General features: G+C 36.6%; 1 protein-coding gene across 1 annotated transcript in view; it reads right to left on the reverse strand.

Moving 5' to 3' along the window:
- Positions 1-1,668: 1,668 nt before the first annotated feature.
- ST13 (ST13 Hsp70 interacting protein) overlaps positions 1,669-24,113 on the reverse strand; it is a 31,838-nt gene continuing 9,393 nt past the window's right edge. The window contains exons 4-12 of the mRNA XM_047865077.1: positions 23,566-23,636; positions 19,463-19,529; positions 14,440-14,524; positions 13,974-14,084; positions 10,110-10,212; positions 8,382-8,498; positions 7,088-7,136; positions 4,555-4,688; positions 1,669-3,549 (exon numbers count right to left, since the gene is read on the reverse strand). Coding sequence (XP_047721033.1) covers positions 3,421-3,549; positions 4,555-4,688; positions 7,088-7,136; positions 8,382-8,498; positions 10,110-10,212; positions 13,974-14,084; positions 14,440-14,524; positions 19,463-19,529; positions 23,566-23,636 — 866 coding nt within the window. The 3' untranslated portion in view covers positions 1,669-3,420. The remainder of the gene's footprint in view (positions 3,550-4,554; positions 4,689-7,087; positions 7,137-8,381; positions 8,499-10,109; positions 10,213-13,973; positions 14,085-14,439; positions 14,525-19,462; positions 19,530-23,565; positions 23,637-24,113) is intronic.

A 24,113-nucleotide genomic window follows, 5' to 3' on the forward strand; every position in this document is an offset into this window, starting at 1 on the left:
TCATTCTTGGGCGTCACAAGCGTTCTAAGCCCTTCAAGCACGATGCTACATCCCTTACTATCCGGAGAAACCTGTTGGGTGTGCACATCAGTACACCCAGTGATGTACGATATTCCTTATTTAGCCAATCCTCCTCAAATTTCTTTCCAATTTTTTGAAGTAATGAACAATCCTGCAAGAAGCAACCTTCGCCAGAGGGCAGCAGGGCATAGAATTTAAGAGGAAGACCTTGGGGGCAAGGCAAGGAGGAGAACCTTTGAAGAATAAGACTAGTTAGAATATCAGCTTCACAAATCAGCAGGAGTGTTAACTTAGGCAATTTATTTTTTTTTAATGTTTATTTTTGAGAGAGAGAGAGAGAGAGAGAGAGAGAGAATGAGCAGGGGAGGGGCAGAGAGAGGGAGGAGAATCCCAAGCAGGCTCTGCACCTTCAGAGTGGAGCCTGATACAAGGCTGAAACTTGAGTCTTGACATCATGCTCTGAGCCAAAACCAAGAGTCGGACACTTAACTACGCCATTCACGGGCTCCAGCTTGGGCAACTTACTTTAAGTGCTTCAGTTTCCTCATCTATATAAAATGGGAATAAGAGCACTGACCGTTATGGTCATTACCAGAATGGGGTCAATGCTTTCAAACTGATTACAGAGCACCTGGCACAGAGTGTACCTGATATAAGTACTTACTTGGATGCTTTGTTAGGTATTAGCAAACCTCTAAAATGTTGTTTCTCCCTTATCCCAATTAGGCCAGCATATCCTAAGGTGGCAGCCTGCTAGCTGTTACCCCAGGTAACAACTTTTTCTTCTGTAGTTTTTTATTGGGTACATGACCACAAAGCAGTGGACTATTACTTTCTAGCTTTCCTTGCAGCTAAATATGGTCTCAAGACCAAAAAAAAAAAAAAAAAAAAAAAAGACCAATGGAATATGAGAAGTCATTAAAATGTTAATTCTGTGTATCAGTCTCAGTATCTCAGTATGTGCTTCCCTGACGCCCTCTCCTGTTTCCTCAGGCTAGAAGATGATCATCAGAACAAACACTTTTGGACTCAGAAGCTGCCTGTGGAGTATGGCAGAACAGCTTACCTCTGGACTGCTACCTGAAAGAAAAGCTCAGCTCTGTTTAACATCTAATTTTTCTTATGAAGTCGTTGTAACAGCACTTTATGAACTAAAGCCTACTGTGTCCAGCAAATAACTTAAGGTGAGTGCTAAAGACATAAACAGAACATGTACTGGGGAAAAAAAGTGTGTGTGTGTGGGGGGGTCAATATCCAGTTTGAAACCATAGTTTATTTTTAATGTAGCTAGAAATCCATTAACTATAGATTTTTAAGCAGAAAAAAAAAAACTACTTTACTTTTCCTTCTTATAGCATTGTTAGCACAAGAAAAAAACACTTCTGGTTTAGAAATGATACTGAGTTTCTATGAAAATGAATGTACTTTGTATTTGTGGAACTTAAAAGCACAGGACACATTTTTCTGAAGACCAATTTTACTTTTACCCATTTATGGTACTATTTGCAATGTTAGAATGTATTTAAGTAATATATAATTAAGTAAATCAAACAAGGAACCCAAAAGGAACTGGTCTTCTTGAGTTATTCACAGCACACATTAGAAATTTTGAGAGAACACACATTAACAACAACAAAAAAACACTGGCAAGCTCAAACGCAAGTTTATATGCTGAGTATTTTTAAAGGGTTTAAAAAGCATGCTCAGTTAGCATACAGCCTTTTCTCACTTACATAACAGATGCATTACTATCTGTTTGTGTACAGCAAAGGATGAGAACCTGAATCAACTCACTTATGACTCCAGAAATGTGCTATTTCAGAAATGTATTCCATGAAATTTTTTTACTGGCTCCTACCACTGATTCTTCAAATAAGCAAAGTACAGAGGGTCTCATCCCTTGAAACTGTTTTTAAACACCAGCCACTTTAAATTGAAAGATAGGTAGAAACCTAGCAATTCCTGGTACGGTGCCTGGACTTAATTAATGTAAGAGTTGAATGTACAGCAGAAAATCTATCATTTCTTTATCCTTGAAGAGAGGGAGGGAGAAAAAGGAGAGGTGGGGATATGGTGCACTATTTAAGAGATGAATAGCAGTACAATGACTCATAATAATACCATTAACTCCACAATGAAGAACCATGGATCTCATCAATTTTATAATTCATGTTGGACCAAAAAGTTTAGTTCCTCTGTAGTGTACCAATGAAGTCAAACCTCATGCTTTCCAAAATATGAAGACAAATAATGTAAGATAAACTCCAATTGCAATAGGTATTTCCTAAGTAGAGAACTGAACACAAAGGGAATCCCTCCTTCCAACATCTTTTGATATAAGCTTTCACTGAAGTGAAAACCTAACACTTAAATATGAAATCTGTTGGCCAAGAAACTACAGCTGCTATGGATATTACCTTCCATAATCATTTATATGTATTACATATTAAATTAAACCCAGCATTACATATGCTTGCACAATTATGCTGTGAATGATATTAGTGATGGTGCCAGTGAAAAAGGACAATCTTTAGCCCAAAAAGAATAAGGGGATGGGGAGGCGAAAACAAGTAGAAAACACACAATGAGATGGGCCATTTTCTGACTAGGAAAGGTCATTCTAAACACAGAAATACAAAAAGAAAAGTATTCCCTTATTTCCCGTGTGGAAATAATACGAAACATTTATTTTCTGTATCACACAAGAACACAGCTAATCCAACTCTACTGCAGCATTATAAAAATCATCCCTTCACCACAGTGTAAGATTTAAATGCATCTGCACAAGTGTGCATGCTGTATTAAAGGAGAAAGGTTGCTGCTGCCCTGCCAAGAACTTCCGGCCCCTATCCAGGTCCTACTGCAATACTGGTGGTCCCAATGGTTTTATTGAAATAAATCATGTTTAAAAAATAAAGCATTTAAAAAGACAAGTCAAAATGCCTCAGTAACCATATACCCAACTTAAACTTAATCTATTTAAATGTTATATTTGCCTCTCGCTAATAAGCCTTTATTTCAAACTGAGCAATAAATCTTCCATACTGAAGTATCTTCCTTGCCCAATTAATCCAAAGGAAAAAAACTGAAATGATTAGTAAAGAAAAATGTAGGGATTAACACACCCTTTTAATATGTTTTTAAATATTTTTAAGGTTTAAAAAGTATTTAAAGTTTGTAATTCCTAGTAGGAAAACATCATCTGAATGAAAACCCTAATGGCAAACCACTGAAAAATGTCTCAGTTGTATGTGGGGCAGAGGGGTAGGGATTATCTTCACAGCACCCCAGCTTTCTCCATGAGAAGGTCAGAGGTACACTGGTTTGTATTATTGCGACATCCAATAGGTGATCGAAGTTGCTTTTCCTTCAGCAAGGGCTTTATTTGTCAGAAAGGCATTATGCTTGACCTCCAAATTTGGCTGACAATTTACTGATGAGATTCATAACCTTTGGGTTACTCTGATATTTTGACATATTTGCTGGGTTCTGGGCCACATCCTGGAAGGCCACCATAACTTCTGGATCCTGAAAAAAAAAAGGTAATGTGTTTTTTTTAGTGTTTAAAGGAGTTCTGTGGTTTAACATTTATTATCCTGAATCTTATCTCTTTATTTCAACTTGACAATTTTGTCAGAGACAAGTTAAATGGAATTTTGGACAAGTCCCCGAAGTACAAATATTATTAATGTGCACTTCAAAGTCAAACACCAATTATATCACTTTAGATAATGAAAAAAAGCATACACAATTTTGATTAAAAGGACGACTAAATTAGGGATGATTGGGTGGTTCAGTTAAGCATCTGATTCTTCACCTTGGCTCATGTCATATTCTCACAGTTTGTGGGATCGAGCCCCATGTCAAGCTGCGTGCTGTGCTCTCCCTCTCTTTCTGTCCCTCTCCTGCTCGTGCGCACTCTCTCTCTCTCTCTCACTCAAAATAAACTAAGGGTGCCTAGGTGGTTCAGTTGGTTAAGCGTCTGATTTCTGCTCAGGTCATGATCTTGCAGTTCATGAGTTTGAGCCCCACGTTGGACTCTGTGCTGACAGCTCAGAGCCTGGAGCCTGCTTCGGATTCTGTGTCTCCCTTGACCCCCCTCGTTCATGCTGTCTTTCTCTGTCTCAAAAATAAATATGTAAAAAAAAAAAAATTTTTTTTTTTAAAAAAAGGACAACTGAACTACTAAATTCTACTCATGAAACCAGTATTACATATAACACTATGTTAACTAACTAGAATTTAAATAAAAACTTGAAATATAAATAAATAAGTAAAGACATGTGGATATAATCAAGCTATTACAGACTAATAGTATTATAGAACCGTATTACAAACTATACTGCAAACTATTATTTTTAGTAACTTAAGCTACTCATTCTGAAACAAAAAATGAACAGAACTGTATAATGAGCTATTTGGTAATTCTGACAAGTGAAACATGTCTAACATAGTAACCTTTGTCTCTACTTAGAATTAATAAAAGAAATACCTTAGGGATACAAGGCCCAACTTTGTTCTTCCAAGTCTTACCTGCATGGCTGCGAGAACCTCTGGGTCACTAAGAATTTCATTGAGCCCAGGCATTCCTGCCATTCCAGGCATTCCCCCCGCCATTCCAGGCATGCCTCCAGGAAAATTACCAGGCATTCCCCCAGGAAAGCCACCTGCAAGAATAAATGAAGTAACTGCAAGACACCAGCCATATTCTTTCTCAAGTAGTGACAGCACACTATTTCCTTCCAATGAAAATCACACACACTCACAAGTGCATGCAAAAAGAACAAGGGGGCTACTAACCACAAAGTAGTCTTAACATTCTAACTGGATGCAAATGAGAATTTTACCTTCAAATTTTCTCCTAAAAAATAAGGCTGTAAATCAACTTTACTACATTTTGCATTTACTTTTTCCTAGTAATTAAAACTGTTAAAGAAACTAATCTTAGCTAAAAGAGAAACCTAATAGTCCCTGGAATTACAAATAAAGTCATCTCAGTCATCTTATTTTCTCTTTTTAATACTATGTGTTTCAATTCCAAGTTCTAATTTGTAAGACTTTAGTTGTTTCTGTTTAAACTGTATTCCTGACAGCATTCTTTCAAGAACTACATGAAATGCTTGTTTTAAAAAGCTGTGGATTTCTATCTCCACCATAGACACAATCAAAATCTGTGAAAGTGAAAATCTGCATTTTTAACAAGCACTCCTGGTATTTCTTCTTTACACTGAGGACAATCAATACTCTAGCAAAAAGATTTCAATCTCCCAGTATATTTTTAGATTATAAACACAAATTATCTTCTACTCAGTTGTTCACTACATACACCTTTTATGTCTACTGGAGATATTATGAAATCACAATTATACCAACACAGACATCTATAAGGGAATACACTTTACATTAATGTATCTTACAGATCAAGGGTGACTACACATAAGCCATCATAAAGAAAAAACACAAAGAACGAAGTCATTTCCTCCTGGCTCAACAACTTAAAACATTCCCATAAGTAGCTAATAATCACAGGTAAGAGAATCTAAGAAGCTGGAAAAAAACTATTAGCTTCTCTTGATGCCCCTACTCACTGAAAAAGTAGTTTCTATCCATAAAAAAAATAACTGGTCCAGCACAAAAAGAGTTAACCGGCCTGCTTGTCAAATCTAGACAATAAAATCCACATAATAAAAAAATTTTCTCGGGGCGCCTGGGTGGCGCAGTCGGTTAAGTGTCCAACTTCAGCCAGGTCACAATCTCGCGGTCCGTGAGTTCGAGCCCCGCGTCGGGCTCTGGGCTGATGGCTCAGAGCCTGGAGCCTGTTTCCGATTCTGTGTCTTCCTCTCTCTCTGCCCCTCCCCCGTTCATGCTCTGTCTCTCTCTGTCCCAAAAATAAATAAATGTTAAAAAAAAAAAAATTTCTCTAGTACTAATCTACACTAGTGGTTTTCCTCTAAAGCAAAGATACTGGATATAAAATTATTGACATTTTAAGCAGAACATAAGCTATGAACTGCATTTTCTTGCTTTTTCTTCAAACAGAAAGTCATCCGCAATAGATGTTCTTTCTTTTTACTTGCTTGGCACATGACCTTTCAGAATAAAGGCTATCTTTTCTAGCCTGTGACCGTGGAACTTAAGTTGCAGCCAGTGGCATACACCCATTAGGGGGTGTGTAGCTGCCTCTGTAAACCTTCTTTCAGAGAAAGCTGGTTACTATTAAAACAGCTGAAGGCAGCAGATTCCCCATTAGAATTACAAACTTTAAAAAAATCTCTTCCTGGTTTTTAAATTTCACACTGTCTCATTTAGGAAGTATTCAAAAATTGTTCCTGCAGTGCCTTTTTAACTGTTCTTCTACCTGTATCATATAGGCTAGGCCTCTGCTATCACTGAAGACTTTGTCCCTGTAGTAATTTCTAATCATTTGACATTTACAAAAAAGAGCTTGTATTATTTTTACACTCGACTCAAAATATTTTTCATGAATAATAATTTCATACAGTGCTTTTACCTAGTATCTCGTGAATATCAACATTTAACAGAATAAAATCCAATTGTGACAATTTAGAAATATTTAGAATACATCATAATCAACTCTTACTCCATCTCTTAAAGTACAATGTTCATACCTCAATAAATGTTAGCTGCTCTGGGGTGGGTGCCTGGGTGGCTCAATTAAGTGTCTGACTCTCAATTTCGGGGCTCAGCTCATGATCTCACAAGTTGTGAGATCAAGCCTTACCTCAGGCTCTGTGCTGGGTGTGGAATCTGCTTACGATTCTCTTTCCCGTTCCCACCTCTCCTCACATGAGCGTGCATGGGTACTCTCTTAAAAAATATATATACACTGCTCAAAGTGTGAGGAAAATAATTAATATAATACTATTTCCACTAATATAACATTTTTAAATGAGAATGAAACTTTCTAGAGGCTAACATTCTAAAGACTTTTTTCAGTATTCCATGGACTAATAGTACTAAATATAATAGACCTATTTGAGCCCCAATTCAGAATATTTTCCGATTATTTACAATACTAATAGTTTTAAATTTTCTTTAAAAATACCTGGGAAAGAGCCATACTGAGCTCCTGATTGTCGTCTGGCTTCTTCCTCCTTTAATACAAAGAAAGAAAGAAATTATATAATGGGGGTGGTGGTGGTGGTAGTGGTTACGAGTCTGCAAAACCATGCAAAAAACTGTAAAATCAGCTAGTTAGAGGAATGACAAGTTTCAAATGGCAATACTGGACTAAAGGACACGCCCCATCTGCCTCTCCAAAATTTTCTAGCTAGGTTGTAAGAAGCATTACTTTTAGTAGAGCTGTCTAGTGTTTTACCTCTACTTGGGGTAGGAAAAAAAACACCTAACAACTGGAAAGCAATACAGTACTGATTGACGTCTGTCCATGCTTATGCAAAGTGTAAATTCTTAACGTTAAAACTCTAAAATGAAAGCACATGGTTAAATGATGAAGACTGCCAATAGCTTTTGTTTCTCAGGTTCGTCTTTTCCATACTCTCCCCACATAACTTAATACTACCAGAATTTTACTGATTTGTTTTTGCAATTTCCAACAAAGAAAATACAAATTTTCCTCATAACCAATCATAACCTCATCAAGGATGTATAATTGTAAAAATTACTTTTGACGACTATAAACCGTAATCCTAAAAATTAAGCATGATGCTTTAAAAGCATTTATTATTGTTAAATTATTTTATTAAATTCAATTATAAATTAGCTTTATTAATTTTGTTAAATATTAATATTTAATATTAAGTGATGAAAAATTAGGATGTCATGTTACATAATTATAACATAGCTTTACATCCTTTTATTCACAACTGTTGGAAATAACTAGATGGAAGATGATAACATCAAATGCGAAAAACTAAGAGAAACAAGAACAGTAGGAATATTGTGGACGAATTACGAGTAACTTTTCTTTTATCTAAGTTTTATGACTTTGTAACTAAAAATAAAAAATAGTCTATTTTAAATAGCTATGAATCCACACTGGAACAGGAGGAATCGTAAAATAACAAATCAGGGAAAGCATCCACAAGAAATCAAATACTACTAACAAGTTTTAATTACCCGACCAAAAAAAAAAAAAAAAAAAAATCCCTAATTTTAGGAGGACACAACATGAATATAAACTGGGGATGTATAAGCTCACTTAAGAATTTAAGGACAAAAGATATCCCTACAAATTAGATAAGAAGGAAAGAAAACTCTCTGTAAGTAGTATCAGCCTACAGAACTGCAGCCAGCATTAAGAGCCAAGAATCAGAATGATATCCTAAAACTCTAATCTACTGTATTTCCCTTTGATGGTTTAGCTACGGAAACTTTACCCTCTGGGCTCTCTCATGTTCTTCCCGAGCCTTCTTAACCCTTTCTATTCTTTCTTTGATCTCTCGTTCTTCACGTTTTCGCTCATACTTTCTCCGATGTTCAGCAATTTTCTGGGCCTACGGAAAAAAAACACACACACACAGAAAAATGTTTCCTTTAAGAGCTAAGTGCAACCCAACCACCAGTTTCGTTAAAGAATCATTTTTCTTTGTGGAGAGGTGTTAAATTCAACACACAGTTCTGAATGACAGATTTACCTTGTAAGAAAATACCTTACATACTCAGACTTTAACAAGTCCACTGTGAAATAAAGGAAAGAGGATGAGATTCTAAGTTAGAAAGGTTATAAATTTCAAACAAGTAACTACTCAAGGATGACAATTAGGTTTCCAATTGCACAATTCTTGTCTGATGCCTGCCATGGCAAGGTAGAGACTGAGAATATACACACCAGTTATTTGCGACAGTCTAACTATACTTAAGTTTTCCCATCCATAAACTGAGGGGATGGTGGGCAGGAGAAGAGAAATACTTAAGTCTTATAGAATGCTGTAAAGATTAAGAGAAAATATACATACCAGGCACTAGCACATAGCCTGGGCCAAATATTTGGAATCTATTATTTATTCAGAAAACAAATTTGAAGTCATATTCAATTGTTACTTCCGTTTGTTTATGATTATTTTTTTTAAGAATCTTGGGGTGCCTACATGGCGCAAGTGGTTAAGCATCCGACTTCAGCTCAGGTCATGATCTCACAGTTCCTGATTTCGAGCCCCATGTTGGACATTGGGCTGACAGCTCAGAGCCTGGAGCCTGCTTCAGATTCTGTGTCTCCCTCTCCCTCTGTTCCTCCCCTGCTAGCACTCTGTCTCAAAAATAAATAAATATAAAAAAAAAAAAATTAAAGAATCTCATGTTCTATGGGTGCCTGGGTGGCTCAGAAAGTAGAGCATCTGATTCTTGATTTTGGCTCAGCTCATGATCCCCTGGGTCATGGGATCAAGCCCCATGTCAGGCTCCGTGCTGAGCATGGAGCTTAAGATTGTATCTCAAAAAAAAATTAAAAATTAATAAAAATTAAAAAATAAAAGCAGGCTCTGTGCTTACAGCAGAGGCCGATGCAGGGCTCGAACCCACGAACCATGATTATCATGACCTGAGCTGAAGTCTGATGTTTAACCCACTGAGCCACCTGGGCACCCCTTAAAAGAATTATCTTAACAATTGTTTTTAAAACACAATCATTTTAGTGCTCGCTTCGGCAGCGCATATACTAAAACACAATCATTTTAGTTTTTGGATTTAATATTCTTTTTAAAAGGATGAAACCTGCTACTTCCACAAGGCCCTCAAGCTTTATACAGGGCTGCATATACCTACAACACAAAAAGACCGGACACAACCTTGGGTCACATTTTACAGGTTTTCTATTTTTTTCCTTGCTATAAACTTGATGCCCCCTTTCCCATTTCTAATTTTCTGGTTCAAGCCTATTGCAGGCATGCAAACCAAAGTAACAGTTTGCTTTAATACAGCAAGAGAAAGAAAGGCATGACAACCTAATGACATTTCCAGAGGTGAGCATAAACGTCAGTGATAACAGATGAAAACATCCAAATGTCTGTTTCTTTGTATGTTCCACAGGTAAATTATTGCAAGGGGCTGAGTACTAGAGCCACAGGGCATCACAGTTAACAACATTCCCTTTCTGTACTTTAACATACCCTTGGCTGAACTTCTTTCAACATTGCACTAGCATCTTCATCATAATCCAGTTTACAAGCAAGGGCAAGATCATGTGCTGCTTCTTCCCAATGGCCCAGAAGTCTGAAACAGATTAAATTCATTTTATACATATCCACTTATGTGGCATGGTGTCTTTCTTCCTTGTTAAAAAAAAAAAAAAAAAAAGGTTACTGAACAAATTTAAAATTAAATATCTGAAGTATAAATTTTCACAAAGCAATTCAATTACTATGTTCTACTCTATAAAAACTTGGAAGTTTAATCTCCTCTTTGGTAACTATAAAGTTGCTCTTCTAAAAGATACTTTAAACTTTAAAAAATTACTTTAATTCAAAATATCGTAAAATTTTTCAAATTATGTACAGCTACAATTTTCAAATTTGAAATTCTGATTTCAACTCCTTAAAAATGGAATTAACATAATGGATATTTAGTATGCTATAAAGGCAAAAGAGAAACAATACATGTGTACACATTTTATTGACAGGAGAAACAAAAGATTGTGGGAGAAGGTAAGAATGGAGTAGACGGGTAACAACAGAAATGACTTTTCTGGGTATACCTGTTAACTCAGTTTTGACTTTTTAAACACAGAAGGGTTTTATACATGTGAACGATGAAAATTAAATCAGAAAAGGCAGAAATAAAGTAACCCCAAAACCTGACCACAAACAAAGAAAAACAAACAAACAAACAAAACCAGCTGTTTATCACACAGAGCATACGGCATACGGGAAAGTCAAATACCTTAAAACAGTATTTTGAGGGGCACCTGGGTGGCTCAGTTGGTTGGGCATCCAACTTTGACTCAGGTCATGAGTTCAAGCCCCGAGTCAGACTCTGCGCCAACAGCCCAGAGCCTGGAGTTTGCTTCAGATTCTGTGTCTCCCTCTCTCTCTGCCCCACCCCCACTTACACTCTCTCAAAAATAAACATTAAAAAAAAATTTAAAACAGTATTTTGACTGTATATCTTAACTGAGATATACTCTAAGGATAAAAACTGCAACAGACACAAAAACTTTCAACTTTGCTTAGGGAGTATATTATTGTTAAGGTAGGACTGTAAAAACAATTTTATGTATGTTATTGAATAACAAGTAAACACATTATAGACAAGGATTTTGAGTCTAAGAGAATAGTGTCAAAAATGCATGGTACAAAAACAGACATTCAGATCAATGGAACAGAATACAGAACCCAGAAATGGACCCACAAACATATGGCCAACTAATCTTTGAAAAAGCGGGAAAGAATATCCAATGGAATAAAGACAGTCTCTTCAGCAAGTGGTTCTGGGAAAACTGGACAGCGACATGCAGAAGAATGAACCTGGACCACTTTCTTACACCATCCACAAAAAGAAACTCAAAATGGATGAAAGACCTCAATGTAAGACAGGAAGCCATCAAAATCCTCAAGGAGAAATCAGGCAAAAACCTCTTTGATCTTGGCCGCAGCAACTTCTTACTCAACACGTCTCCAGAGGCAAGGGAAACAAAAGCAAAAATGAACTATTGGGACCTCATCAAGATAAAAAGCTTCTTCTGCACAGTGAAGGAAACAATCAGCAAAACTAAAAGGCAAATCACGGAATGGGAGAAGATATTTGCAAATGACATATCAGATAAAGGGTTAGTTATCCAAAATCTATAAAGAACTTATCAAATTCAACATCCAAAAAACAAATAATCCAGTGAAGAAATGGGCAAAAGACATGAATAGACACTTCTCCAAAGAAGACATCCAGATGGCCAACCGGCACATGAAAAAATGCTCCACATCACTCATCATCAGGGAAATACAAATCAAAACCACAATGAGGTACCACCTCACACCTGTCAGAATGGCTAACATTCACAACTCGGGCAACAACAGATGTTGGCGAGGATGCAGAGAAAGAGGATCTCTTTTGCAATGCTGGTGGGAATGCAAACTGGTGCAGCCACTCTGGAAAACAGCATGGAGGTTCCTCAAAAAGTTAAAAATACAACTACCCTACGACCCAGCAATTCCACTACTAGGTATTTATCCAAGGGATACAGGTGTGCTGTTTCGAAGGGACACATGCAGCCAATGTTTATAGTAGCACTATCAACAATAGCCAAAGTATGGAAAGAGCCCAAATGTCCATCGATGGATGAATGGATAAAGATGTGGGGTGTGTGTGTGTCTGTGTGTGTGTATACATACACACACATACATATATACACATACACACATACATACATATATACAATGGAGTATCACTTGGCAATCAAAAAGAATGAAATCTTGCAACAATGTGGGTGGAACTGGAGGGTATTATGCTAAGTGAAATTAGGGAAAGACAAATATATGACTTCGCTCATATGAGGACTTTAAGATAGAAAACAGATAAACATAAGGGAAGGGAAGCAAAAATAATATAAAAACAGGGAGGGGGACAAAACATAAGAGACTCTTAAACATGGAGAACAAACAGAGGGTTGCTGGAGGGGTTGTGGGAGGGGAGATGGGATAAATGCATAAGGGGCATTAAGGAATCTACTCCTGAAATCACTGTTGCACTATATGCTAACTTGGATGTAAATTTAAAAAATAAATTTTAAAAATGCAAAATAAAAGGGAAAACATTTAATATTGAATTTTAATTGAAAACATCAGTATAAACTCAAGGTTTCATAACTTTTTTCCTTAAAATCATTATTTAAAAAATGTTTTTCTAACTCTGTTCAATGAAATGACAGAAATAATGCTATCCCAGAGGCAATGAACATATCTAGTGGCCAAACTTTACTTTCTGTAAACATTATCCTCACAAAAATGAACCCTAGTTTCTTGGAGAAATGGTTTCTTCTGAGTCTAGGACAAGCAAAACAGGAGATGAGCCCATGCTACCTTGTACCATAAAGCAAAGAAATGCTCAAAGATTACTGGGCTCTCAAGAGGATCAACAGCAATACATGAACTTTTTGACTCCCAGAGCACTAATTCTAATCTTTTACCTTTATCTTTGACGTGCATCTTCATAATCACCAGAGCTTTTTTGAGTACCTAATACAGTTGTCCCATGCATATCCATTTTCATTCCCACCCACACTTGGAGTACAACACCCTTCTAATCCACATAAGACGTAAATGTCATTGGACATCTCATCCCCAAGCCACAAATACTCACTTGTATAACACTAAGTTTTGCTTCCAGGAAATGATGACTAATCTAGGATAAATTCACTTCTTTATTTTCCCCTTTTTCTGATTTTCAGGTGGCCTGTAAGTAACTAAAGTAGTTTGAGGCTAAGGAATTCCTTCTTCTACAACATATTGTTTAACGTTAGGTTACAGAATTAAAAGAAAATTTGTAAGGCCATGTTCTTTTTTAGAAATAATTTTGATCCTTACCTTAAATTTGACTATATGTAGTCAAAAACTGTAAAACAATGGTTTTCTTTGAAGAAATAAAATGAATTTTTATTTGTTCCTTATAGTCCCTCAATTATTATCAAGCACATATTATCTTGAAATTAAATCCTTGGGCAACTTCGTTTTGCTTTAAAGGCATATTAAAACATCAGATTTAAATTTTAAAAGTTCTGGGGCGCCTGGGTGGCTCAGTCGGTTAAGCGACTGACTTCGGCTCAGGTCACGATCTCACGGTCCGTGAGTTCGAGCCCCACGTCGGGCTCTGGGCTGATGGCTCAGAGTCTGGAGCCTGTTTCCAATTCTGTGTCTCCCTCTCTGTCTGCCCCTCCCCCGTTCATGCTCTGTCTCTATCTCAAAAATAAATAAACATTAAAAAAAAAAAAAAATTAAAAAAAAAATTTTTAGAAGTTCTGAAAATAATGAAATTCCATTATTTACCGGTGTGCTTTCCCTCTCCACTTGTAAGGCTGAGCTGAATCAGGATTTATTTCAATAGCTCTGTCACAGTCTCGGATGGCAGCATTTGGCTTCTGTAATTTGATGAAGACACTAAAAAAGAAGTGTAACATTAAAAAGTATTTATTTTGGGGCGCCTGGTTGGCTCAGTCAGTTGAGCGTCTGACTCTTGATTTCGGTTCAAGTCATGATCTCACAGTTGTGAGATCAAGCCCCACATTGGGCTCTGTGCTGAGAGTGGAGCCTGCTTTGGATTCTCTCCTCTCTCCCTTTCTCTGCCCCTCCCCTGCGCATGGGCATGCTCTCTCGAAAGAAATAAACATTAAAAAAAAGTATTCATTTCGAACAATAACACCTTTGGGATAGTCACAGAAGCAATTCTATTGAAATCAATGAGCAGAAATTATTCACAGCAGAAAGGGATGCTTTTTTTGTTTAGAGCTCTCACCTGGCTCTCTTGGCATACAGAATGGCCAAGCGAGGATTCAGCTTGATGGCATCCGTGAACAAGTCAATGGCTTTCTGTAGTTCACCTAAAGTAAAACAGGTTGAGAAATAAAGATTAAGAAATATCTCCCATTCTTAGTAGGACTCATGAGTTTTTTTTAAAGAAAAAAAATAAAAGGATAAAATTAAACTTACAAAGAAAAAAGTACTCATACTAAATTTACAGGGTTGATTAAAAAACTATTTGAATTCACAGGAATGATATAAAAATTCAAGAAAACCAGAACTCATGCAAAGTCCATAACTCACATTTTAAATTCATTTACTGTGTATCCTATTCACATAGTTAGCTTCTTTGTGTATTAGTGCCTTCAGTGAAGTCATTCAACAAATAAAACATACTATACAACTGGAATAAGTCTTTGCACAAAGTTTAATTCTTGGGCATAGGAAACATGGGGAGGGAAGACAAACACAGAGTTTTAAAGGTAATGTCACAGTTCACTTTGGAAAATACATTTACCCAGCTAGTAAATGTGTAAAGAAAGAACTTTAACAGAACTCCTAAACAATGCAGAAGAATGTGGAATGTCATTAGTTACTAATGCAGATGTCTATTACAAATTATTACGCTTGGAGGTCTAATAAGTAATTCACAGCTACCAAGTTCAAAATTGAACTCTTAACTCTGACCCCATCTCTAAAATCCACTTCTCATCCTTATATTATCAACTAAATATGTGGTTCTTTCATTCACTCTAGTTTAGAGGTCAGCAAACTTTTCTGGAAAGGTCCACATAAAAATTATTCTTGCAATCATCAACTATTCAATTCTGCTGTTGTAGTTGCAGACAACACATAAACAAATGCATGTAGTTATGTTGTTCCATTACATTTTTATAAAAATAGGAGGCTATAGTTTGGCTAATTTGTCATCTACCTCATGCCCCAAATCTTGGGAGTCATTCTCAACTCCCCAATCTAAAACTGTTTTTACTGATTGCTATGACAAAAAAGTAAGAACTGTAGAAAAACAGATGTGGAACGGGAAATGAGGGTGGCAGTGTTCAATATGAATCCAAGATGCGAAAAGCTATTTAGTGCCCAAATATATACATTGCTTATTAGAAAACAAATATTACGTAAGAATAAGATTAAATATATTTTTTCAATTTGTGTATACGATTTTCCAATCACTAACTTGTTATGACACAGATACTTATTAAATTATTTGGACCTAACTACATTATAAATGGAACTCTTAGCCATTTCTTTTGGCCTAAAAGGTATGTTCAAGTCATGACAGTAAGGACACTAGGAACAGAGAAAGTCTGGGACTCTTTGCCCTAATCCAAGCCATCATCATTAGCCACTTGGATTATAAAATATGACTTGATTTCTTGCATTCCCTCTGTAGTATCATGACAATGCACTTTGTATCTGCTGTGAGGAGCCGGAGAACCCCATCTTCTGTGCTCAAGGATACACTTCATAAGCTGCTCCCAGCTAATGTTAATGACTAAATAACAGCAAGGACACCAAGACTGGCCCATTATTGTGAGACTGTTAACTCCTCTATTGGACAACTCTGGCTTGCCAAGACGTTTTAGAAACACACCCATAGAGGATTGTGTTTCTCTCCTACACAGGGATAAACACTTACACAACTTTCTCACTGCCTTCCAAACTCCTCTGGCTCTCCCCACTCCCCCTATTTTCCCTCTCAGGTATTTTCTTAGATTTCTGGCACATCAACACATTTTGACTTCTTCTGCAATGAACATACCCTTATTTGCCCCTATAACCTGATTTACATAAAAGAGCAAGAATAATCCTTTTCAAAAGTAAATACATCTCACAATGAAGCTCTCCTACTCAAAAACAAAAACCCCTACCCACACAACACCTCAATAGCTTCCCAATCATCCTTAAGGATAAAATTGTTAAGTCCTTAGCCTAACCTACAAAGTTTAGTGATCTATCTTCCCCACCACCTTCCCACCACCCATCTCCCACTACTCCAAAGTGCTTCTATGACCTCAACTCCATCTGCCATTCTTACCCCTTCACTTGCCTCGCTCCAGCTACAAGGCCCTTCTGTTATGCTCTCCCAGTTAGCCTCTGTACTTGTTCTTCACCTGTCTCAAAGGCTCTTCCTCACATTGCTTACTCACTTCATCATATACTTTTCTGACCACCCTTTGCAAAATATAGCTTTCATCAGTGACTATTTTTTTTACTCAGCTCTATTTTTCTTCATCACGCTTATCACCACCCAACATTAAATTACAATTTGGTTTTGTTCCCCAGTAATATATGAGGTTCAAAGGAAAAAAACGTGGTCTCTTTTGTTTTTCTCACTGTATATCTAGCATCTAAAACACCGCCTAGGGCGCCTGGGTGGCTCAGTTGGTTGAGGGTCTGACTTCAGCTCAGGTCATGATCTCACGGTTTGTGAGTTTGAGCCCCGTGTCGGGCTCTGTCCTGACAGCTCAGAGTCTGGAACCTGCTTCGGATCCTGTGACTCCCTGTCTCTCTGCCACTCCGACGCTTGCCCTCTGTCTCTCAAAAATGAATAAATATAAAATAATCTTAAAAATAAAAAATAAAACACTGACTAGAGGGGTGCCTGGGTGGCCCACTCTGTTGAGCGTGTGACTTCGGCTCAGGTCATAGCATCTCAAGGCTAGTGGGTTCAAGTCCCCAGTCAGGCTTTGCACTAACAGCACAGAGCCTGCTTCAGATTCTCCATCTCCCTCTCTCTCTGCCCCCCCCCCCCCACTCACGCTCATTCTCTCAAAAATAAATATTAAGAAAATAAAATAAAAACACTGCCTAGAACATGCTACGCTTTAAATATATTAAACGGAAAAGCGTAATAAAAGTAACATAACTAATAACGTGACAGCTAAAAACACTTACTAAGATCTTAAATTCAGTAAGAATACTGACACTTTAGAAATACCAGTAACTTGGGGAGCCTGGGTGGCTCAGTTGGTTGAGGGTCTGACTTCAGCTCAGGTCATGATCTCACGGTTCGGGAGTTTGAGCCCCGCGTCAGGCTCACTGCTGTCAGCTTAGAGTCCACTTCGGATCCTATGTCCCCGTCTCTCTCTGCCCCTCCCCTGCTCATGCTTTCTCTCAAAAATGAATAAACATAAAAAAAAAAAAATACCAGTACCTTAATAAGAATGGTACCAGATACTATTCTAGGCATAATACACATATTTATTCCTCAATATACTATGTAGGTACATTATCCTTATCGTACAAAGGAGGAAACAGAAGCAGAGACAAAGAGTAACTTCTCTAAGTTTGCCTAGCTAGTACGTGCCAGAACTGGGATTCAAAACCCAGGCACTCTGGCTTCCTAAGTTCAGTGTTTAATTATATTCCTGTCTCTCCAACCCCACGCAGGGCCTGAATCTACAATCCCAGGCTTAGAATACTAATGTTTTATCCCTCTACGATATACTATAAAATTACATTTATTCTTAAACTAGAACTAGGTTAAATTTACACATGAATACAGCTTGGAAAGAAATGTGGAAAAACAAGAACATGACTTATTAGGTAGTGGCAGCAGCTTCATTTTATTAAAAATTGCTAAGGCAATAATAAGAAAACAAATTTAAGAAATATAAAACAATATGCCAAAATAAGTGACAAAAATAATAAATGAATTGGTATCATGGCACAGTAAGATCCTGCACAAGTCAAAACCCTTCTGAGACCTCAGATTATTCATTAACCTGTAAAATGGGAGTAGTATGAGGTTTTAATGAAATAATGCACATTAAATACAATAAAACTGTCAGGTAGGTAGAAAGCACAAAATAAACGTTGGATAAATAGACATTAGGTAGTAGTAAAATTAAAAGATTAGTGTGGAAAAGGAGTGGTCAGGAAGAGAAGTGGCTGAGATCAATTGATGGGTATGAATTAAAGCAGAAATAGGTGAAGAAGAGCTTTAGAGAGAAGCAGCAGAGCACAAGTGTAGGAACATTCTAGGACAGCAAGGTCTGGCTGTAATGAGAGGTTAATATTCAAAAAGAAGAGAACAAGGCTGGGAAGGCAAAATATGGGATCTGACTCTAGCAGGTTTAATGCCTTGATGAAGATCTTCAGAAAGTGTGCAAAAAGCTAGTCAGAGGTTACAAGCAAAGGAATTTGTGGAAATAAAAAGCGGTTCTAAGAAAGAATAATCTAGGGACAGTGAACAGAAAGCAATAAAGGAACTAGACATTTAAGGTAGGCAAATTATTGAGGCTAATGCAATGGCATAAACATGTGAAAATGACCTAAACTAAGAAGGTGGTGAGATCACAAAAAAAAGAAAGCGAATACATTTGCCAACTTGGAATAGCAATCAACGCTAAACTCCTAAAGTTCAGTCATCTTCTAATTCTACAGGCGGAAGTCCAAACGCACTCCAGCAACAGACAGCAGCAGCCCCACCACAATGGCATTGTGGCACACTAACACACAGCTATGGAAGGGTCTGCATAGTACCCAAGAAAGGATTTGTTTTTATAAATTATAACTGATTCAACATTATGCTTAATACTACCAGCACTCTCCCACTTTGAAAGGATTTTCTGAAGTGGATCTAAAATGCAAAGATTAGAATAAGAATGTTATTATCCTACGGACATCATTTGCCAAGGGTGTTGCTGTGTCAAAAGTTAAGAGCCACTGTGCTGCTACTACTACCCTTTTTTTTTTTTTTAAGACTTTTGCCTCTTCTCAGTATAGAAACACAAGGATATAGCTGGTAAAGGAGTCTTTGAGTCACAGAAAGATGTGTCCAATGCCCTGAGGCAAGGTAATTGATACCTGAGTGGTTTCAGCCTCTTTATCAAAGGGGAAGGGGTGGGTAGAGAATAGGACGCTTACTTTCTTCTACAGTATAAGATACTCAGCAAATTTAAGTTCCCTTCCACTTTTCCACTATTTTAACAGCTGCTGCAGGGAAAAAGAGAATATATAGAAATATAGCAAAGACGAAAAAAAAAATCACTCACCATCATTTAGGGCATCAATGGCAGCCACTTTTTTATCATTTGCCTGATCCATCATTTCCTCGGTTATCTAGGGGGAAATCGTAGGTCAACTTAGAAGTAACAGAGAAAGCAAAGAGAAGGAAGCAGCTTGGGCTTTCTTAGGGATGGGGAGATATAACCCTCATTTTCACTCATTCTTCTCTTGTTTCCAGGGAACAAAGAGGATAACTACGGTAAGTGATTAGTAAGAAATTACACAGGATGAGCTTTAATCTTTCATAATGAACAATAAATTGCACTCCCTACCTTTACTTTAGACATCACCTTTGTGTCCCTCCATCCCAGCCAACCTAAGCAAGATGTTCCTGCCCTGGTCTTATCAACTCCTTTCTAGTTATTCACAAATACTAAAACTCAATCTCCTCATAAAGATGTAACTAAGTCCTGTTATACTTGAATTTTAAGTGAAATCTCTCATCCTTTTGTTCGAACAAAGACCTGCAGAGTACCTATACTGTACAGAATACAAGATGTTGACAGTACAATCATCATTAGTAACAAAAACTTAGAGCAAACATCCCACCTAAATGGAAAGTAGTTATTTCTTTTAAAAAAGGCAAAAAGATTCATTCCACCATTAACCACTGTGTAAAAAATATTACTGTTGCTGGCTAGCTCATTAAGAAAATAACTTGACAGGTTTAAGAATTGGAAGGAAACACCAAGCTGTCTTCATATTTAACCAGAAAACCCAATAGAACTGACAGGTTGTTAGACCTACTAAGACAATTCAATAAAGTCCTTAGAAACACAGAAACAACATAAAAAAATAAGAGTTCCTCCACATCAGCAAAAATCAATTACAAAACTGGACAGAACAGGATACCATTCTAAGAACATGTAAGACTTTCAAGGAGAGAAAAAGTAAAATTCTATTAAAGAACACAAGATGTATACCATGTTCATGGGGAAAAAAAATTTTTTTTAAAGTAGGCTACACGCCGAGCATGGAGCCCAATACGGGGCTTGAATTTATGACACTGAGATTAAGACCTGAGCTGAGATCAAGAGTCAGAGGCTTAACTGACTGAGCCACCCAGGTGCCCCAAGAAAAAATTTTTTGAATACTTCAACCGAACCGCAAACTACTCAGCAAATTCAAAGTAATTCCAACAAAAACTCCTACAAGTTTAAAAATCTTTTTCAAACAAAGAACAAAAAAGAACAAAGACACACTTTACCAGATAGTCAGACATCCTACAAATCCAGAGTACTTAAAAAAGAAAAAAAAAGACAACTCAGTTTATGGCAACATGGTACACATAAAACCCTGAATAAATGTAGAAGTCATCTTTGACATAAGAATGTAGAAATCCTCAAAGAACAAGATTAAATGAAGACTTGAAATCCAGTAAGCTAGCCAAGTACTCCATCTGCTTTCACCCTTTTAGCAGGTGTCAAACCCAATGATCTCACAATTCTGTTTTTGAATGTAGTGGACACATGAAAGAAAATCTAGATTCAGGTGAAGAGAATACATGTTGTCTAATCAGATACCCTCCAATAAATCTGGAATCCCACCCACATGCCTATACCTGCAAGAATAGCAAACCCAAAATAAATTGGTCCCAATGAAAGGAACAGCCAAGTAGAAAGAAAAAGAAACTCCCCTGTAAACTTATAATGATAAGCCAGAGTTTCTGGTGGAATTCACATTACTTGTATAGTTACACAAACAACAGAAAAACCATGCTGAGATTTTAAAGTGGTCCTTGACTTGGTAGCTCCAATCCAGAGTCTTGATGGAAGCAAACACTTCCCTCTTTGGAGGAATACACCTTCTACCCAGGCCCCAAAAACTTTTCCACAGGTGAAATGTCAAAGAACTCATGGTCAAAATATCAACACATAAGTACACACAGTCAAAATATCCACACACACACAAACCATCCACAAATAAATGAGCAAGAGTCAGGAAAAGTAAAAGAATAAGGCCAGTAAGAGTTTGATAAAGATTTTAATGTGTTTAAGAAAATAGAGGCACATTTTGAAAATGAGTAAGGAAAAAGTGACTTATAAATAACCAAGTGTACTTTAAAATGAATCAAAGCAAAACATAAAGATGAAAAACACAAGCATTCAAATTCAAACATCAACAGCATACATCATTCAGCAGTGATAAAGAGATGAAACTTAATAGTGAAAAAATCTAATACATATCTAACTAGGGCTCCAGAATGACAGTAGAGAGAATGGGGAAGAGGCGATATTTGAAAGATATTAGTTGGAATATTCCAGAACTAAGAAAGTTAACCCTAGAATTTAAAATGCCCAACAGGGGCCCCTGGGTGGCTCAGTCGGTCAACTGTCCAACTTTGGCTCAGATTGTGATCTCACAGTTCACAAGCTCAAGTCCCATGTCGGGCTCTGTGCTGACAGCTCAGAGCCTGGAGTCTGCTTCAGATTCTGCGTCTCCCTCTCTCTCTGCCCCTCCCCCACTTTCTCTCTCTCAAAATAAAAGCATTAGAAAACTTTTTTTAAATGCCCAATATATCCCAAGTAGCACAAATGAAGTATTATAAACCTAAATACCTGAAAGTGACACATCATCAATAAATAAAATCCGTAATTTAAAAAATTCCTTTTACAAAGAATGACAAAAAGTACCTATATTTGTTCTTAAAGATGCACACAGCTTTATGGAGAAAATGCTAAAAAATTACTTAAAAACATTAGGAAAGACCTAAAAAATTAGATACAGATTCATGGGTAGTTAATCTCAATAGTGAACTGTATCTTCTCCTAACTTGATTTAGATTTAATGCAATTCTAAATCAATTAGATTTGGAGTGGGGGGATGACACTTGATAATATTCTAAAATTTATATGGAAAAAGAAAGGCCAACAAAACAGCCAAAATATGCCTAGACCACTGGGGGTCCTTACCCTAAGGTTAAGGTAAGACAATGTGTCATCAGCACACAGAAAAAAATTAGACAAGAACACAGCACCAGAAGTGGCTCACACGTACATGAAACAGTGCATTTTGGCACTGGTGGGGAAAGAAATTCTTTAATAGCGCTGACAGATAGATTAAAGGTGAAAGGTTAACATAAAGTTTTCAAAAGGGAAAAATATATTACAGTAATTATAACCTTGAGATAATAAAGCATGATGTATAAGAGAATTATCAATTTAAGAGAAAAGATTGTTTATTAAAACATAAAAAATACAAGTCACAAACTAGCAGAAAATATGTAAAACACATATAAATGACAAATTGTTAGTCTCTAGAATATAAAATGAACTATAAATCGGTATGAAAAAGGCAAACCAGAAGAAAAATGGGTAAAGTCAAAATAGGACTTCACAAATACCTGTGAATGAATGACTAATAAACATTAGAACATGCTCAACTTTATTAGAAATCAGAAAAACTCAAATTGAAAGCCACAAGGGCATACCATTTCACACCTGGCTGAGATGAAATCTGATAGTATCAAGTGTCGACGAGGAAATGGACCAAGCTTCTAAACCACAATTACTGTATTTCAGTGTCTCTCAAGCCTTTCTCATTATCAAACCCCAAAGAACCATTTGAGACATTTTTTAATACTCCCCCACTCCATTTTAATACCACACAGATATACCACATGTATGTTATGACCCTCTGGAAAACCACTAACCATTGTAATATGTAAGGTTTTTTTTTTGTAAGCTCCCCTCCCAAGAACCAATTTTCACCACCTTGAGGGTAACACTGTACCCATTGTGACAAAATCACTTTGGAAGCCAATTTAATATTAGATATCCCATTAATAAGTAATTCCATTTGTAAATGTAAATGTTAGGTGAACTTAAACAGCAGTCAAACCAGATGCAAATTGAAAAAGCAGATAAATGACAAATAACAAAGATTTCAAAGATTGTTAGAGTATGATTACAAATAATGGGAATTTCTACAAATGTTTTAAGTACTAAAATAAAATGCTTTCCTAAATGCCTTAAGTTAGAGAAAGATTTAGTATGTGATTTTCCTGGCAGAATTACATCATAAAAGTCATTGCGATAGGTGGGACCTTTACATTCCTTACTACAAGCAGAAAATAAGCCACTGGACTCACCTCTACATTTTCATCTCCCATTTCTTGAGGGGCATCAGTATCTGGTTCAATCACACCTTCATTGTCAATTTCTGCCAAAGTTAAAAAAATGATAGTAAGACCTGTGATGCCCCACATAGCAGCTACCAGCCACATAAGACTATTAAAAACTAATGAACTATGGCTACTGCAACTGATAAGCTAAGTATTTTACGTTATTTAAACATAAATAAAAATATTTCCTTATTAAATACTACTGTATTGTTTTGTTAAAATTATATTTCATTTTAACTGTTGCATCACCAGCAGTATTTAATCTTATACTAGAAATGTTGGCAAGTGCAGTTTCTAGTATTACACACACACTCCACTGACTTTGTGTCAAAATGATTCCATTCAAATATTTTATTCTACACATCAATGTACTATAATGTTTTAAAAAATGCTTTATGCAGATAGCACAAATTATAATGATGTAAATCATAATGAAGTATTTACTTTTTAAATAAATTTTAATTTTAAAATAAAGGCACCCTGCTAATGCAGACTCAAATGCCAAAGCTAGCACT

The sequence above is a fragment of the Prionailurus viverrinus genome, chromosome B4, assembly GCF_022837055.1.
Source record: "Prionailurus viverrinus isolate Anna chromosome B4, UM_Priviv_1.0, whole genome shotgun sequence".
NCBI lineage: Eukaryota > Metazoa > Chordata > Mammalia > Carnivora > Felidae > Prionailurus > Prionailurus viverrinus.